General features: G+C 37.7%; 1 protein-coding gene across 4 annotated transcripts in view; it reads right to left on the bottom strand.

Annotated features, from left to right (window-relative positions):
- Positions 1–1,686: 1,686 nt before the first annotated feature.
- LOC128692935 (uncharacterized) overlaps positions 1,687–14,553 on the bottom strand; it is a 57,176-nt gene continuing 44,309 nt past the window's right edge. For 3 of the 4 annotated variants that reach the window (XM_053782290.2, XM_053782293.2, XM_053782292.2), the window contains 5 exons: positions 14,307–14,480; positions 13,443–13,566; positions 11,514–11,676; positions 8,418–8,556; positions 1,687–5,587 (listed from right to left, as the gene is read on the bottom strand). In XM_053782290.2, coding sequence (XP_053638265.1) covers positions 5,407–5,587; positions 8,418–8,556; positions 11,514–11,676; positions 13,443–13,566; positions 14,307–14,480 — 781 coding nt within the window. In that variant the 3' untranslated portion in view covers positions 1,687–5,406. The remainder of the gene's footprint in view (positions 5,588–8,417; positions 8,557–11,513; positions 11,677–13,442; positions 13,567–14,306; positions 14,481–14,553) is intronic. The other variant, XM_053782291.2, reaches the window with a different exon arrangement.

Genomic DNA, 14,553 nt, shown 5'->3' with positions numbered 1-14,553 from the left:
AATTAAAACATCACAAAAGGGCTGAACACATGGAAGGGATGGGCAGGAAAGCGTATATAATAAGAGTATTATGTGCTGGGGAAAGAAAAGGGCACACAAGAAAAGTGCATGGTGAGAATTATATAACAATGAAGGGCAAGTAATAGTGAATAACATAAAAAAAATATACAGGGCTTGGCATAATACAGCAGAAATGACAATGTTGGAAACCTCATTTGGCAGGCCACAAGATAAGAATTAACACCTGACAGTCAACTCAATTGGCAGTTTGAAGGGATGTGTTGTATATCTTTATACATATATGCTTCTGAACTGTTGTGTTCTGGGCACCTCTGCAAAAACTGATTATGTATGAGTGAGGTGAAAGTGTTGAATGATGATGAAAGTATTTTCTTTTTGGGTCACTCTGCCTCGGTGGGAGACGGCCAACTTGTTGAAAAAAAAGTCAACTCAGTGTAACACCTGTCATCATACAATAACACAATACCCATACTTACAATGAATGTAAAAACAAATAATTTTATCTACTATGCACAATAAATGGTAAATGCAAGATACAGTATTAGAACTTATGCATTAATGATGTGCAAAATAGAGGCTTTTCTGCTTGCCAAGGTTGATCTCTCATCCATATAAACTTAATGCTACACATCAGTATAAACAATTTTAAAGAAGTATGCTTCAATATGTGAAATACACAAAATAATTTGTGACTGTTAGTCAGAATGGAAGAGGATACAGATTACTTTTGGAGGGACAAGCTTATATGTAATAAATAACAAAGGATGAAAAACAACAATAACACATTAAGTCATAAATAAGGTTGAACTCTAGTATGTTGTACAGTTTGAATTAATCTATGAACAATATTATGTTCCTATTATAGTTGCATTAAGTTATGAGTAGCAATACTATGAGCTGCCACACATTAAGTTACTTTTATTATTTACCAGATAGCATTCTTATAAAGAATATACATACATATATTTAAAAAATTAAGTTACCTTTAGATTCTCATCTTAATTTGAATATTCTAAAATCTATTTGCCAGTTATATAACTGACAAGGTAACAATTCTGTCTGCAAATACAATCATGAGGAATATCTAAAGAAACAAGTCATGTCTACTACCTCAAATTAAATGTCTATAGTCAGATTCTCTGGGAGTATTTAAGGATAGTACAGTGAATGGTTAAAAAATACCAAACAGGGGGATCAATTTGTAGTCTTGAATCATCAACAATGGTATGGAATGGCAGATGCACTGATACTTTATATACAGTGGACCCCTGGTTTACGATATTATTTCATTCCAGAAGTATGTTCAGGTGCCAGCACTGAACAAATTTGTTCCCATAAGGAATATTGTGAATTAGATTAGTCCATTTCAGACCCCAAACATACACATACAAATGCACTTACATAAATACACTTACATAATTGGTCGCATTGGGAGCTGATCGTAAACCGGGGGTCCACTGTACTGTAAAAATTATAATTATTGTAACAAAGTAAAATATGATGCACTATAGACATTTTCCAAAAGAGAGAATTTCATGGTAAATTTTATACTGATATTAGGAACTTATTCAAAATTGGAGGACTAGTATTGTGTGTGCTTACTTTGCCGATTTTTTTCAGATTCAAGCTTTAGTTTTTGAGCCCTGCGTCTCAATCACAAATCAATCATTCAGTAAGATACATCCCTAATCCCTTGGGTTATTAAACACTGTACATATTAATTCACGTCTGGCATTCACCACAATATCTCATAAAATGCATTTCACTTGCTCACTATACTCTTCCTTATGTTGTTGTTTCTTACATGTCTTTGGCTCATTCTGTCAGTTTCCAATCATGCTCCCTCCTGTTTAAACACCTTGGATACTCTGTTTATATTCACAAAGTCAAAACCTCTACCTTTTACTGTATGTTAAAATCCATGAGGTAGTTTGGTGGCAAACCTCTGAACCGAAGAATCTTCTTAAATGATTTAAGATGTGGATTCCCCACTGGTATGGCATTTGGCATAAGGACCTTACTTAATGTGAGATATTGTCCTAAGAGAATTTTTGCTGGTTTCTAGAAGCTATTTTTGTACTTGCAATGTTCCACATTATGTTAATAGTTAATATGAATGTCTGAGTTCTGATTATATGCTAATTGTATACAGTAGTACTATGCTCATTCTAGGGCATAAAAATGCCATTCCTTGTTGTATAATTGGGGTGGAAAACATAGCTCCAGTATGCCAGCAGATGCTTAACCACAGGTATAGAGTACTGGTAAGTCAACAGTTGCTTAATTCCTGAGTTGGTCATCATCTGGCAATGATCCATGTTAAAGAGATGTTTTCCCATCTCACCACCACCACCTTAATTATATAATGTCACAGATGTTAAGTGGTGATACCATTGCTCCTATGACTGACTTATATATGTGTGTGTCCCTATTTTTGACAGCAACACATTTACATGTACGTATGTCCTGAAGTGTGCATATGTCCTTACCTACACACTTGACTGAGAAAATTCTAAATTATCACATCCATTAACTTTGATATGTGAGATCACTTATTACATATGTACAGTCTAGAGAAGTGGAATGATGATTGTTTGTGGTGTCCTATTTTAAGTACAGTACTGCATTTTATTTGTTCTAATTTCCTTTTAAAGTTCAGTTATTATAGCACACTACAACTCTTGAATCTTATTCCATCTACCTACCTCTATTTGGGGGAAACACTAAACTTACAGGGGTCATACCAGGTATAGTGCCAGGGGAATCAGAGGTAATCCATTTTGGTCCAAGGAAGAGGAGGACAAGTCCAACTCTTTGGATCAAGGGGCCTCTCATTGACATCTAGGCACCTTTTCCTGAGAGTACCACTTATTTGTGAAGAAATATTTTCTAGTGCTCATTCTATATCAATTTTTTCTTTAAGTTTCTTTCAGTGGCTTCTTGTTTACCCTACTGAAGTTGTCAGGGTGGCTTCCTGATGTATTTTCTCATATCCTTTAATGAATTTTTATGCAGACACATGATGGTGTAAACAGCCAGGTAGTGAGACCAACACTTTGACTGCAGTGAGGCCTTTATTACAAAATTTCATTCAATACTAGATTTTATGACTGATAGGGAAAGTACACTCCTGGACAAAGCCTTGTAATAAAGGCCTCACTGCAGTGTCTTTCTCACCAACCTGTGTGTGTATATTTTTTACAGTTTAAGCCATTTCCCACTAAGGTATGGTGACCCCCAATAAGGAAATACATTCACAATTATTTATTAAATAACTGCCTTGAACATCACAGTTCAAATGAGCCTCCACACTGCAACATCCCTGTCCACCAAGAAGGTCATTCCACATGTCTTCAGTCTGACTTCATAAATCTCATTTCATAACTCTCAGATCTATTTTGTAGAAGATCTTCAAACTTATGATTTTTTTAGGCAGAGATGACATACTGCTGCTGCATAAAAATTTTTATATAATGTATGTTGTGTGTGTGTGTGACCAGGAGTAAAATACTGAACAAGTTCTTGGTTTAAAAAAAGTAATGATGAATTTTTATGTACAATTATAGGGCTTATAAAGTTACTACTCTACCATGTACAGTGGAACCTCAAAAATCGAACTTAATCCGTTCCAGGAGCTAGTTCTAAATTCGAAAAGTCTGAAATTCGAAGCAATATTTCCCATAAGAAATAATGGAAATACAATTAATCCGTTCCAGAAACCCAAAAATATTCACACAAAAAATACGTTTTATAGAGATTAATTACAGTTTTACATACAACAAATACTATAGTTTTTAATTATGTATAGTAATACATATAACATAACATTTTTACTTACCTTTATTGAAGATTGGTGATGGCATCTGGAAGATAGGGAGGAGGAGAGAGGGAGTTGGGGTAAGTGTCTGGAAGGAGAATCCCCCTCCATGAGGACTTCAGGTAAAGCCCTCATCATGTCTTACAACATTGTGTATGCCACTACGCTTCTTAAATCTGTCAAACCAACCTCTGCTGGCCTTAAATTCACTATCAGCACTGGTTCCAGGAGTTTGTAACAGATCGGCATGCAACTTCCTTGCCTTTTTGCAAATAATCGTCTCTGAAACACTATCACCTGCAATCTCTTTATCCTTGATCCACACCAGCAACAACTTCTCAACCCCTTCAACTATTTGTCGTCTTTTTTTGGTTAGCATATTAACACCTTTCGCAACATCAGCTTCCTTGATTTGTTCTTTCTTTGACAGGATAGAACCGATGGTCGACTTGTTTTTCCCATACATCCTGGCAAGCTCAACAAGTCTCACACCACTCTCATACTTCTGTATTATTTCCTTCTTCACATCTATGGTGTTTCTCACTTTCTTTACCACAGGAGTACCACTAGCAAGTTTCTTTGGGCCCATGGCAGCTTATTTTACAGTCCCACAAGCACTAAACACAACGAAATACAGTGGACCCCCGCTTAACGATCACCTCCAAATGCGACCAATTATGTAAGTGTATTTATGTAAGTGCGTTTGTACGTGTATGTTTCGGAGTCTGAAATGGACTAATCTACTTCACAATATTCCTTATGGGAAAAAATTCGGTCAGTACTGGCACCTGAACATACTACTGGAATGAAAAAAGTTCGTTAACCGGGGGTCCACTGTACTGTAATTGTAAAATGCGTGAATGAGAGCGCAGGTTAGTGTTCACTCAAGCATAAACAAAGCTGGACTGCTCACGGCGCCTGCACGGGGACGTGGACAGAGCGGGCCGGCAGACAAGTCCCATACCCGGCAGTCCGAAAATAGGGGCGCGTTCGATAATAGGGACACAGTTTGTCCGAAAAAATGGTCCTATTTTCGAAACGTTCGGTATGTGATACGTTCGATTTTTGAGGTTCCACTGTAATTCCCACTTTTTTTCAAGGAACTAATGTTACTCTTCCTTTCCTTGGATCAAACCTAATTAACTCCCACCCACTCCTATATCCGTAGCAATGTACGACCCTTACAGGTTTTGTGCTTTTCCATGAATTCAAAAATATTAATAATATTACCCATTTTTACTAACGTTTTAGGGTCAGTATACTTTTGAAAAATGCCACTAGTCTACATTATTAAAAATATAAATAAAATCAATGTATCTGCATCAACTACGATCTTTTAGTTTCTATGAACTTTTCACATACTTCAATAAAAAGATCACAAGGTGTAAAAATGTATTCAGAAACAAATTAAAAAATAATACATTGTAAATCTCAGTACCTAGCAGCCATATTAAAATAAAAAATCCACTTTACCCTAAAAAAACAGATGTGTGAACCAAAGCCATGAACCCCTGCCAATACTGTCCTCAAATTCTTGGTAAACACATTGTCAAGAAAGATAGAGATCTCTATTTTCTACGGTTCTGGAGCCTGTATGGACTGAAGAAGTCAATGATGGGGTGGTAGCCATAGTTCACTTTGTCATTGGTATCTTTTGTCCTAGCAGAGTCATTATTATGTGGCCTCAGCCTACTGCTAGGAGGCTGACCAGTCACCTGCTGGGAGTGCTCCTCCACCTCCTGCATCCTGCTGTAGGTATACAATCAATATTAATATTCAGTATCAGGTGAAGATGAATGGATTTGTTTTTGGTCAAGTTAAGAATATTAAGTAAAAATGCATAGTTTTATTGTAGCATTAGTGATATCAGAAAATCATGAGGTATGACCAGAGAAAAAGAGAATGGATTTAAAAAGGAATGTGGATTGGTGGATCAAACTGTTGTGTTGAAGTATATGAATGAGCAATCCTGCATTTATATACAGGAAAGGGAATGCTTGCTACATTTATGAATTTGGAAAAGTTGTAAGGAGATGACTTATGAAATCGTAATGACACGATTGCAAACAAACTATACCACGGGTGGGGTTTGAACCCGCAATGGTCTGGAGTTTTGAGACTCTCTGACCACGGGTTCAAACCCCACCCGTGGTATGGTTTGTAAGGAGATGTGTGGCAAGAGTTGCAAGGTATGGTACAAAGAGTAAGAAAACAAGTTGTTGAACATGGTAAAGTTTTTATGAAGAGAGTGAAGTACACGTTTAGGCAGGGATGGGTAAAATATAGCCTACATGCCACAACCAGATTCCTAAATTATTCTACTTATGCAGCTTTTGCTATCTAACAATACAAATATACACTGTAGTTTGTTCAATTTGTTGACTTTCCTGCTGAACCAAAACAGAGTATGAAAAGTAACCTCACAGAAGCCATGGTTATATGGTAAACAATGAGAGGGTAGAGTTGTGATGATAAGCAGTACATAAACTGACATTAATATATACTGTACCTGTGTGGCAAGTGTGCAAATATACATATTTTTAGAAAAATTAAAATATAAAAAAAAAAACTTTTAGAAAAATGTCATTAGAGCCTACAATATTAAAAAATATGAGTAAAATTAAGGTATCTGCATCAGCTAGGATCTTTGCCCTATGTACAATGGCATGCAAAATTTAACTAACTGACCCCTTGGATGAACTTCTTGATCTTTCCATATATGAGCCCAGTCCTCATACAGTGAAAAGCTCTGTTCCACAAGGCACAGTACTTGCTCCCATTCTACTCCTCATCCTCATAGCTGACATAGACAAAGATGTAAACCATAGCTCCATGTCTTCCTTTGTGGATGACACCCAGACTGCCATGAGAGTGACCTCCATCGAAGACACCGCAAGACTCCAAGCAGACATAAACCAAATCTTCAAATGGGCCACTCAAAACAATATGAAGTTCAATGAAGAGAAATTTCAACTACTCAGATATGGAAAACTTGAGGTAATTAAAACTGTATCAGGGTATACGACAAATTCTAAGCATACAATAGAGTGAAAAAGTAATGTGAAGAACCACCCATCTGCTAGGAAAATGATAGGATGGATAATGAGAACCTTCAAAACTAGGGATGCCAAGCCCATGATGATTCTCTTCAAATCACTTGTTCTCTCTAGTCTGGAATACTGCTGTGCACTAACTGCCCCCTTCAAGGCAGGGGAAATTGCTGACCTGGAGAGTGTACAAATAACTTTCATGGCACACAAAAGTACGATAAGGCACCTAAATTACTGGGAACAGTTGAAGGCCCTTGATCTGTATTCTCTGGAGTGCAGGCGAGACAGATACATGATAATATACACTTGGAAAATCCTAGAGGGATTAGTACCAAACTTGCACACGAAAATCACTCCCTATGAAAGCAAAAGACTCGGCAGGAGATGCAACATTTCCCCAATGAAAAGCAGGGGTGCCACAAGTACACTGAGAGACAACACAATAAGTATCTGGGGCCCAAGACTGTTCAACTGCCTCCCAGCATACATAAGGAGGATTACCAATAGACCCCTGGCTGTCTTCAAGAAGGCACTGGTCTCAGACCGAACAGCGGGGGCACTGACCCCCAAAACCCTCTCCAGGTAAACTCCAGGTAATGGGTCTCTGTAATTTTTTTATGTTTATGGCATACAAGATAGGCAGAGGGTGCATAATAAAACTATCAAACAAAAACTCTCTAAGTTCAATCTGTACAACTGAGCCACAAGTCTGAACATGACTACCATTAATATCTCTCTCATTTTACACACTTAGCTATCCACACCTACAGTGTTTACATTTCCACCTTTGTATCCCATAATATCCTAATGATCCTCTCCTCTAACAGCTTTTCTAGTGCTTGGGTGTTGCATTTTGGCACTGTCCACTGGACCAGCTTTTACAGGTTAACCATATATTAAGTTAAAGGTTATTGAGTTTAGTTGTGTTACAAAGTCAATAGTACTCTGTTTTTCTGAGTTCATTAGTGAACTTAAGATCTTGGCCAAAGGCCTCTATCTCAGCACTGATGAGGACTCTGCTATATAAGTCTGCCATCTTTCTGAAATATTTAATTATATTGCCTGTGAACCCCTCAAGGGAGGTTCCTCGATGCTGGCGAGGGGCTCTTGATCTAGGGAATTGGATCTGTGCTCCAGTTCCCTGAACTGAGCCTGAATGCCTTTCATCCTCCCCACATGTGATGTATAATCCCTATGGGTTTAATGCTCCATAATAATAATAATAAATGCTTGTGAAAATGTACTTTAGAATAGATCTCATTTACAAGTTAAAATTGTACTAAAGGGTCAAATTCTCCAGCCATGAATCTCATGACATTGAACTTAAAGCTATTGTAAATACCTGTGTCAGTGACATATGGTAACACTAAGATAAATTGAAGAAGAGGTGGGTGGCACCAGCAGCATGTGGGGGAAGAGCAGAGCAGCTGGAGAGAGGAGTGAAATGATAAGGAAGTAGAAGAAAGGAGAAACTGAGAATTGCACCAGAGAGGACAACTACTCACTCATGAATGTGAGGTAATACACACCTGCGTATGCTGTGACTGGATTCATCTCTGGCAGGCCATGGACCTGCTGGCCTTCTGGACCCTTCAGAACGTTGGCTGGGTCTACGCTGTCGGCCAGGTGGCCCACTTTCAACGTTGCGGAAGTTCCCCTGACTTTGTACTAAAGCATATATTTTAGTTATTAAGACAAATATTGATTGATACTGTAACTGATCTCAAGTAATAATTATGTGAAAAGCCTCACACTGAATAACAGTTGCTTCTGTAGTTTAAAGCTCACAAAAGGTAATGATTTAGTTTACATCACAAAGGAAAATGAATCAATAAAGAGAAAGTGGGCAATATATTCTTTAAGTCTTCCTTATTTTTAAATTAGAAGGATTTGAAGCTAGGCTCAATCAGTGTTCAAATTCTGCTGGTTAAGATGTGCTCCTGCTGCTGCATTCTAACAATGTGTATGAGGGAGAGCTGCACACTGGTACTGTAATTCATTCTTTCATCCATCCCACCCTACCCTACCCCCACACAGTACAGTATCTTTGAATAAATATTCGGGTGGTAGACGACCATCCAGGGAGGTACAGTGGGGTCAAAGATATAACGGACTTTGGAAACATGAGATACAATCTGCCTGGACACCTGGCTCAGAAACAATGAACAAAGTCCATTGGCTACAGAATTATCTGTTAGTGTTACAATCATGGCAAAACAATCTCATTTCCATCCACCACAATCACCATTACTGGCCAACCACTCCTCTTCCTACCAGGCCATCAAATCAAAGATTTATGGTACTACTCTTCTGTCTCTTGCACTCTCTCAGTGCTGCTGGTCATTCCTTTCTGTCTCATGAATACTTAAGATGATAGGTAAATCTTACAAATTTTAACTTCTATTCAGTATACACTATTCTTTATTTTCCTGTGTTTCACTATAGCTCTGATTCCTGCAATATTTTTTTCTAATTTAGAAGTCTGAAACTAAGCTGCTGGGTTATGATCCCTAAAACCAGTAAAATATAAATGTTTATGAGAGAAACACTGTAAGAAGCAACATTCTATCTTTGCAAAACATTACACAGGCTTCAGTTTTTATCATTCACATGTCAGGGTGATGGTAACTCCTTATTACCATTGTACAAACATACAGATTTAGATAAAAAAAAATTGGATATCAAATTGGGGAGGAGTATGGAAAAAGTGAATGTTTTCAGATACTTGGGAGTTGACGTGTCGGCAGATGGATTTATGAAGGATGAGGTTAATCATAGAATTGATGAAGGAAAAAAGGTGAGTGGTGCATTGAGGTATATGTGGAGTCACAAAATGTTATCTATGCAGGCAAAGAAGGGAATGTATGAAAGTATAGTAGTACCAACACTCTTATATGGGTGTGAAGCTTGGGTTGTGAATGCAGCAGCGAGGAGGCGGTTGGAGGCAGTGGAGATGTCCTGTCTAAGGGCAATGTGTGGTGTAAATATTATGCAGAAAATTCGGAGTGTGGAAATTAGGAGAAGGTGTGGAGTTAATAAAAGTATTAGTCAGAGGGCTGAAGAGGGGTTGTTGAGGTGGTTTGGTCATTTAGAGAGAATGGATCAAAGTAGAATGACATGGAGAGCATTTAAATCTGTAGGAGAAGGAAGGCGGGGTAGGGGTCGTCCTCGAAAAGATTGGAAGGAAGGGGTAAGGGAGGTTTTGTGGGCGAGGGGCTTGGACTTCCAGCAGGTGTGCATGAGCATGTTCAATAGGAGTGAATGGAGATGAATGGTATTTGGGACCTGACAATCTGTTGGAGTGTGAGCAGGGTAATATTTAGTGAAGGGATTCAGTGATAATGTGTGAGTGTGGTGAAAGTGTTGAATGATGATGAAAGTATTTTCTTTCTGGGGATTTTCTTTCTTTTTTTTGGGTCACCCTGCCTCGGTGGGAGACGACCAACTTGTTGAAAAAAAAAAAAAAAAAAAATTCAGGGAAACCGGTTATTTTTATGTAGCCGGACTTGAGTCCTGGAAATGGGAAGTACAATGCCTGCACTCTAAAGGAGGGGTTTGGGATATTAGCAGTTTGGAGGGATGTGTTGTGTATCTTTATACGTACATACTTCTAAACTGTTGTGTTCTGAGCACCTCTGCAAAAACAGTGATTATGTGTGAGTGAGGTGAAAGTGTTGAATGATGATGAAAGTATTTTCTTTTTGGGTCACCCTGCCTCAGTGGGAGATGGCCGACTTGTTGAAAAAAAAAAAAATACAAGTTATAATTTCTAAGGTAACACAAACACACAATCATAGTACATACATAAATGTTAGAAGAACAATTGAAATACCCTTAACCCTTAAACGGTCCAAACATATATATACGTCCACGTGTGTAGCGCCCCAAATTTTTTGAGAGGAAAAAAATGTTTTTTTTAATAGGAAAAAAGAGCATATGGTACCCAGGCATCCCCAATTATTTTAATATGGCACACAGTGAGTGCGCACAGCCATTCTCTTATGTCTAGGTGACTCAGGCTTATCATGGCAATGTTGAATGAATGATAAAGAAAACGTATATATACGTTTGGGGCGCTACGCATGTGAACGTATATATACGTTTGGACCGTTTAAGGGTTAATAATAAAAGTCAGTCAATAGGGTAAAAATTCTAAGTAAGGGGGTTACCGTACAAATACGTACATCTTATTCTTCACAGCAACTCTAGCAGAAAACACAATCACTCCCTCTTGCAAGAGGAATAGGTAAGTAAAATCAAGATTCTCCCTGTAGCTCCTACCTAATTACTCTTCCTAACAGATTACTGTCGGCAGCACCAGGAATTTGAATTTATTAAGATTCTTAGAGCTTTTACATTCTCCACAGACTGCCTTTCATGCCCTATGTAGAACTATTTATTTTTATTAACACATCGACCATTTCCCACCGAGGCAGGGTGACCCAAAAAAAAAACACTTTCATCATCATTCACTCCATCACTGCCTTGCCATAGGTGTGCCTACATTACAGTTAAAAAACTGACTACTGGCTATTTATACTAGGGATTAAGTTGTTAATCATTGTAGGCATGATGAATTAGAACGAACATACCTATACTGTGGAGTATGACAATGTGTCACTGACCTGGTTCAGGTGCCTCACTACTTGGGACTTCTGTGCTGTCATCCAGTGGGGGTGCTGGCACTGCTTGTATGACTTGCTCTGACCCAGCTGCAGTCTGAAGCTTGTTTAATGGTGGAAACACATAGGCATATCCTTGGATGTGGCATGAACAACAACTTGGCACCTGTAATATTACACAACAATAATTACAAATACACGTAGGTAATTACTGAAAGTCAGAGCAGTTGGTAATACCAATACGTAGTGAACCGACATATTTACAGCATCACAGCTACTGAGACCAATATGAACTGCACTAACATGTTCACAGCATCACAGCTACTGAGACCAATATGTACTGCACTAACATGTTCACAGCATCACAGCTACTTAGATCAATATGTACTGCACTAACATGTTCACAGCATCACAGCTACTGAGACCAATATGTACTGCACTAACATATTTACAGCATCACAGCTACTGAGACCAATATGTACTGCACTAACATATTTACAGCATCACAGCTACTTAGACCAATATGTACTGCACTAACATGTTCACAGCATCACAGCTACTTAGTGCAGTACATATTGATCTAACATATTTACAGCATCACAGCTACTGAGACCAATATGTACTGCACTAACATATTTACAGCATCACAGCTACTTAGATCAATATGTACTGCACTAACATATTTACAGCATCACAGCTACGTAGATCAATATGTACTGCACTAACATATTTACAGCATCACAGCTACTTAGATCAATATGTACTGCACTAACATATTTACAGCATCACAGCTACGTAGATCAATATGTACTGCACTAACATATTTACAGCATCACAGCTACTTAGACCAATATGTACTGCACTAACATGTTCACAGCATCACAGCTACTTAGACCAATATGTACTGCACTAACATATTTACAGCATCACAGGTACTTAGACCAATATGTACTGCACTAACATATTTACAGCATCACAGCTACTTAGACCAATATGTACTGCACTAACATATTTACAGCATTACAGCTACTGAGACCAATATGTACTGCACTAACATATTTACAGCATCACAGCTACTGAGACCAATATGTACTGCACTAACATATTTACAGCATCACAGCTACTGGGCAAACTATACTAGAACATGTATAGGTAATATATAAATTCTACACAATGGATAGAAACACCCTTTCAAGATAATTAAATGCAAGTTTAAACATTAACAATAACTTGATAAAGGTTTAAAAATGTGCACATTTATGTGTGACTAGCAGGATGGTTAATAAATGATTATCAGCTCCTGGAAAATGGGACAAAATCAGCTTTAATCCAAGGGTTAATCCTTGGGTTACGAAACCTTCACCAGTATCAGGAATATAAATGAGCCTCTTCTTTTATTTATCCTACCCCAAAGCTGACTCACCTTTACATGGTAGGAAATAAGGTAAGGAATTGAATTAATATATTTTGCTGGGTGTCTACCGTCTCTGAAAAACAGTTCATGTATGCAGAATCTAGTATTTTCCTTAGTTACCAATAACTGGGGAGGACATTTCCTAATTTATCAAAATTTTAGCATTGTATGACTTATTGTATAACACCTTATCTTGGTGGGGGATGTGTTGTAAAGAAACAAAATTAGGACCTTGATTGGTTTATCATTTTTTTGTGAATTTTTTATTTGCTATTAAGAATTTTATACATCAATGCCAATTAAATATATAATGTTTAAATTACCATAATATAGATTATGTATGATTGATGTTGAAAGTGCTGAATGATAAGTTTTTTTCTTTCTTTTTGGGTCACCCTGCTTTGGTGGAAAATGGACTGTGCTAAAAAAAAAAGTATACGTGCAGATACATGTAATGAGTAAAATGACAAATTGTTGATTTAGTATACAGCATTTTGCAAAATGAAAATTTAAGTTACCTTAAAAATGTCCATGTGGAGGCCACGCCCATCATCCCAGGAGAGAAGACGGTGGTAATTGTAGATCTGGTTGCAGGTGGCACGGTAATGGTGTGAGACATAGCTACATGCACCACCTGGCTTCCTGTTGGAAAAATTTCTGTTAGTAATTTAAACCTTATACTCCTTGCTCTCTTAGAACCTCTAACTAAATAATGACTATTTAAAATACTGAATTTTAGTAAACATTTAATTTGCCACTAAAAGTAATTATATATAGAACAATAAAAATATATACTAATATCCACACAGCTTGTGAGGCTATGGATGGTCTGGCTGTATAGCCCTTGTGGCTTAGCGTTTCTTTTTGATTATAATAATAATAATATGGATGGTCTGTTCAACACTTGCATCTCCTTGTTTTAGCATCTTTCAAGATAAGGAAGGAAGGCAAAAAGTTCTGAAGTTTGAAAAGACCTTTGAACTGGGATTGAAGATGAGTAGGAGGCACTCCACCAATTTCTGAACTTGGTGTAATTTAACTAAAAAAAAAACTTTACCTCTTCTTTATATAAAGGGAATCCTATGTTCTTTGATGGTGGGATAGTACACTCATTACCACTGTCCTACCACCCTGCATGCAAGGTATCATTTATGAAGGGATTCAGGAAAAACCAGTTAGCAGGAAATTCAGTGCTTGCACTCTAAAGGAAGAGTCGGGATGTTGTAATATAAAGGGTCATTTGAACTGTTATGTCAGCATGCTTCTGGCAAGACAGTGATTGAGTGAGTGACAGCGAAAGTGTTTTCTTCTTTGTCGGGTCACCTTGACTCGGTGGGAGATGGCCAGTATTGAAATAATAATAATAATCTAGTGGTACCTACATGCACTTCTCCATGCGGATGGTCTGTGAATACTTGTCCATATTGACAATGTACTTCCACACACCCTTTGAGTTCCTGGCCCGTTTTGGTCTGGCATATTTAACTTCAGCCGGACACAAAAAACCTCCATCTTGTGCAAAGTCCCGGTGAGCATGGTTGACTGTATCTGCCCGCCTTAATAATAAGAGTTACATGGCTAAGTCATTTCCATATAAATAATTATTAAAATAAAATTTTCTCATACATA

Source organism: Cherax quadricarinatus, chromosome 38 (assembly GCF_038502225.1).
Source record: "Cherax quadricarinatus isolate ZL_2023a chromosome 38, ASM3850222v1, whole genome shotgun sequence".
Taxonomy (NCBI): domain Eukaryota; kingdom Metazoa; phylum Arthropoda; class Malacostraca; order Decapoda; family Parastacidae; genus Cherax; species Cherax quadricarinatus.
This window is presented reverse-complemented; position numbering and strand designations above follow the sequence as displayed.